The following is a 3,319-nucleotide window of genomic DNA, read 5'->3' on the forward strand; positions in this document are numbered from 1 at the left end:
TATATAAAGTTTTTTCAAATATTTTTTAAATGGGTTCCTCTAAAGTTTTGCTGAGGTGTCCTTCAGCCAGGCACAGAGGAGCTTCTATGTTATGTTGTTTCACCATGTATTTTAGTTTTACTCTCATTATTCTTCTTATTTTTTTCTTTAATATGTATTTTTCATATACACCCATGACGATAATAATTTATTTCCTGTTGACGTTTGTTTGTATTACAACTTGTGTCTCTTTTGATCATCATCTTGTTACCTGATGTGTGAAATATGTGATATAAATAAATGTCCCTTACCATGACATCACATTCAGAATTAAACGTTGACACATCTTTATTACTGAACATGAATGCTTTTATTTTTGTTTGTTTCCTTCTGTAAACAGGTTGAAGGTGTGTATTTGTTGAGATTCATTACATTAAATGGAATAGCGGAAGGATTGTAAGCGTTTTCCCTTCGCACACACACAAGTACTCACGCACGCACGCACGTACACACACACCCACACACATTTTTCGCCTTCTACCACCCTGTCTTTGTTTATGTTGTAATGTACATAGCCTATATTTTTGTGCTGTAGGTATTCTGAACGCGGGTCTCGGTGCTGATTGGGCGCTCAGGTTGGTGAGTGAACGCCCTGCAGATTATGTCAGATTGCGTGCAGAAACCAAACCAGCCCAGCCTTTGAACTTCACCGCTTTTGGCTCGTATTCACGCTCTTCCGCTCATTTCCAAGCCAGGTGCTTGACGACAAACCTCAGAGAGAGAGGCTGTGACGGGAGGGGAAAAAAGAAAAAATAACAGTGGACACTTTTATGACTCCTGCAAACTGAATGCGGAACATTGCTTTCACCTTTAAGGATTTTTTGTGTGCATCTTGCATGTGTTTTTTCTTTTTTTTCTTCTTCTTGCCGCAGGTCTGAGACAAGAGTTGCAAGCGGACTTCAGCGAACGCAAATCAGTGTTTTAACTCGGGAAGAACAGATCCGCGTGCTGGATTTTTCTTCTTTTTGTTTTCTTCTTTTTATTTTCCTCTTTTCCTTTTCGCAGCTTTGCAGACGCCAACCATCTCAGACGTGGCATGACCGGTATCTGGTGTTTGGACAGGTGAATAGTTTCCCTTCCCTCTGATAAAAACTTTTCCTTGTCATTAACAGTGGGGATAAATTTGAAAAAAAGTCTAGTTTTTAAGATGTCGAAGCCTGCTGATCATATCAAGAGACCAATGAACGCGTTCATGGTCTGGTCCCGGGGCCAGAGGAGGAAAATGGCTCAGGAGAACCCCAAAATGCACAACTCGGAGATCAGCAAAAGACTGGGAGCCGAGTGGAAGCTGCTTTCAGAGTCTGAGAAGAGACCGTACATTGACGAGGCCAAGAGACTGCGCGCACAGCACATGAAAGAGCACCCCGACTACAAGTACAGACCCAGGCGCAAACCCAAAAACCTGCTCAAGAAGGACCGCTACGTTTTCCCTTTGCCTTACCTTGGGGATACCGATCACCTGAAGGGACTTCCGGTGTCAGCCGCGGACTCTCTGTTGGGCTCCTCGGAAAAAGCCAGGGCGTTTCTTCCGCCGACGTCCGCCCCGTACTCCTTCCTCGACCCGAGTCAGTTCAGCTCCAGCGCCATCCAGAAGATGACGGAGATGCCGCACACGTTGAGCACCAGCACTTTGCCGTACGCGTCCTCCTTGGGATACCAGAACGGCGCGTTCGGCACCCTTGGGTGCCCCAGTCAGCACACCCACACCCACCCGTCGCCCACAAACCCGGGCTACGTGGTCCCGTGTAACTGCACAGCCTGGTCAGCGTCAAGTTTACAGCCCCCGGTGGCCTACATACTTTTTCCAGGTATGACCAAGGCTGGGATAGACCCATATTCATCCGCACACGCCACTGCCATGTAACCCTCAAGACTCTTTTTATTTTTATTTTCTCTTTTGAATACTGAAATGCATGTAAATATGTTACGGACAGCGCGCGCCCCTTAAAAAAAAGGCATGAACGGTGTTAACTGCCTTGGACTTGTTATAAAAAAAAATAACAGAGAGAGGAGAAACAAGAAAAGAGAAACTTTTCCAGAAATCCCACAAGTTCCTGCCTGAGCACAGGAGCTGGAGTTTGCTGTAAAGTACGGATCCCTGTGAACTGTAAGAAATGTAAATGTTATAACGTTTATGGCAACCAGAAAAGGAGGCCTTTAACTTTATTTATTATGTACACTTCAATGCTGATATACTGATTTGTCTTGATTATTGATAGGCTGAAAAAATCGGACTTGCACAATTAGCGTTAATTCACATTTCCTGCATAAGCCTAAATAATCCACATTTTTGGGGGGGGCAATTTTATGACGATATTCTGGATAGAAGGTCAAAAGTCAGGACATATAGGCTGTTTAATATACGGGTTATATTGTTCATGTTATTTAAAAAAAATGCAACGTACAAGTAGACGGTAAGATGACAATAAGGAGGAAAAACAAACCATTTAAATGTTTAATTTTGCATTTTCAAGTGGTTCAGTGGTGATATAGTCCCACCCGTCATTTGTTTTTATTTTTATATTTTTATTTGCTGTTATTTTTAATTTAATTTAATATTGATTTTTGAGGATAACTATTGGAATTCAAGGAGTTCTATGTGTATTTTCTATCTGAGATGGTAATTTAATAAGCTGTCATGTTATGGAAAGGATGATGTATCTGGAAGGTTGATACCTCCAGCTCTTTGTTCAAGTGCTGAGCAAAGACCTTTTGAATAAAGACAATCTGTCTTCAACCACACAGCAATTTCCTGTATTTGGAGGTTATTGAGATGACAAAAGATAATGTCGCGTGCGGCTGCAGCAGAGCGTTCAAACAGCAAAACGAACGATTTTAAACTATTAAATAAAATTTAAAAATGTGAGAATATTGATATTATAATTAATTTAAGGGTTTGTGGAAGTGAAATAATGATAGTCATGATCAATCCAGTTGATAGCATTCAAATCAATCTTTTTTCAGCCCAAATCGATGCTCTCTGTTGTGTTTAAGCTGTCAAACCTTCTCTGATCATTTTGCCAACAAGACTTAATTACCTCCTCATTTAGCTGCTGCCTCTACTTCCTTTTTAATTTTACTGTTATTATGATAATTACGAACATGAGAACAGAAGCAGAGTTCAGGCGTGTTAAGCGCAGCCGCGTGGTGAAGGTGTGTGTTTTTTCGTTGTGACACTGGGATGAACCGGTTTTTTGATGTTTGACAGTTCAGCAGAGGCCTCCCCGGAGGGATTCCGCCCAGTCCGACTTGTCTGACTGCTTAATCACTTCAAGGAGCT

General features: G+C 41.9%; 1 protein-coding gene across 1 annotated transcript; it reads left to right on the top strand.

The window, feature by feature from the left end:
- Positions 1–621: 621 nt before the first annotated feature.
- On the top strand, positions 622–2,778 carry sox14 (SRY-box transcription factor 14). The gene has a single exon (XM_042007442.1). The coding sequence runs from the start codon at positions 1,187–1,189 to the stop codon at positions 1,901–1,903; it is 717 nt and encodes a 238-aa protein (XP_041863376.1). The 5' UTR covers positions 622–1,186; the 3' UTR covers positions 1,904–2,778.
- The last annotated feature ends 541 nt before the right edge of the window (positions 2,779–3,319 follow it).

Source organism: Melanotaenia boesemani, chromosome 14 (genome assembly GCF_017639745.1).
Source record: "Melanotaenia boesemani isolate fMelBoe1 chromosome 14, fMelBoe1.pri, whole genome shotgun sequence".
Lineage (NCBI taxonomy): Eukaryota > Metazoa > Chordata > Actinopteri > Atheriniformes > Melanotaeniidae > Melanotaenia > Melanotaenia boesemani.

What these genes read in the sequence shown, in the direction of transcription:
- sox14 (XM_042007442.1), top strand. Translation starts at nt 1,187, where the DNA reads ATGTCGAAGCCTGCTGATCATATCAAGAGACCAATGAACGCGTTCATG.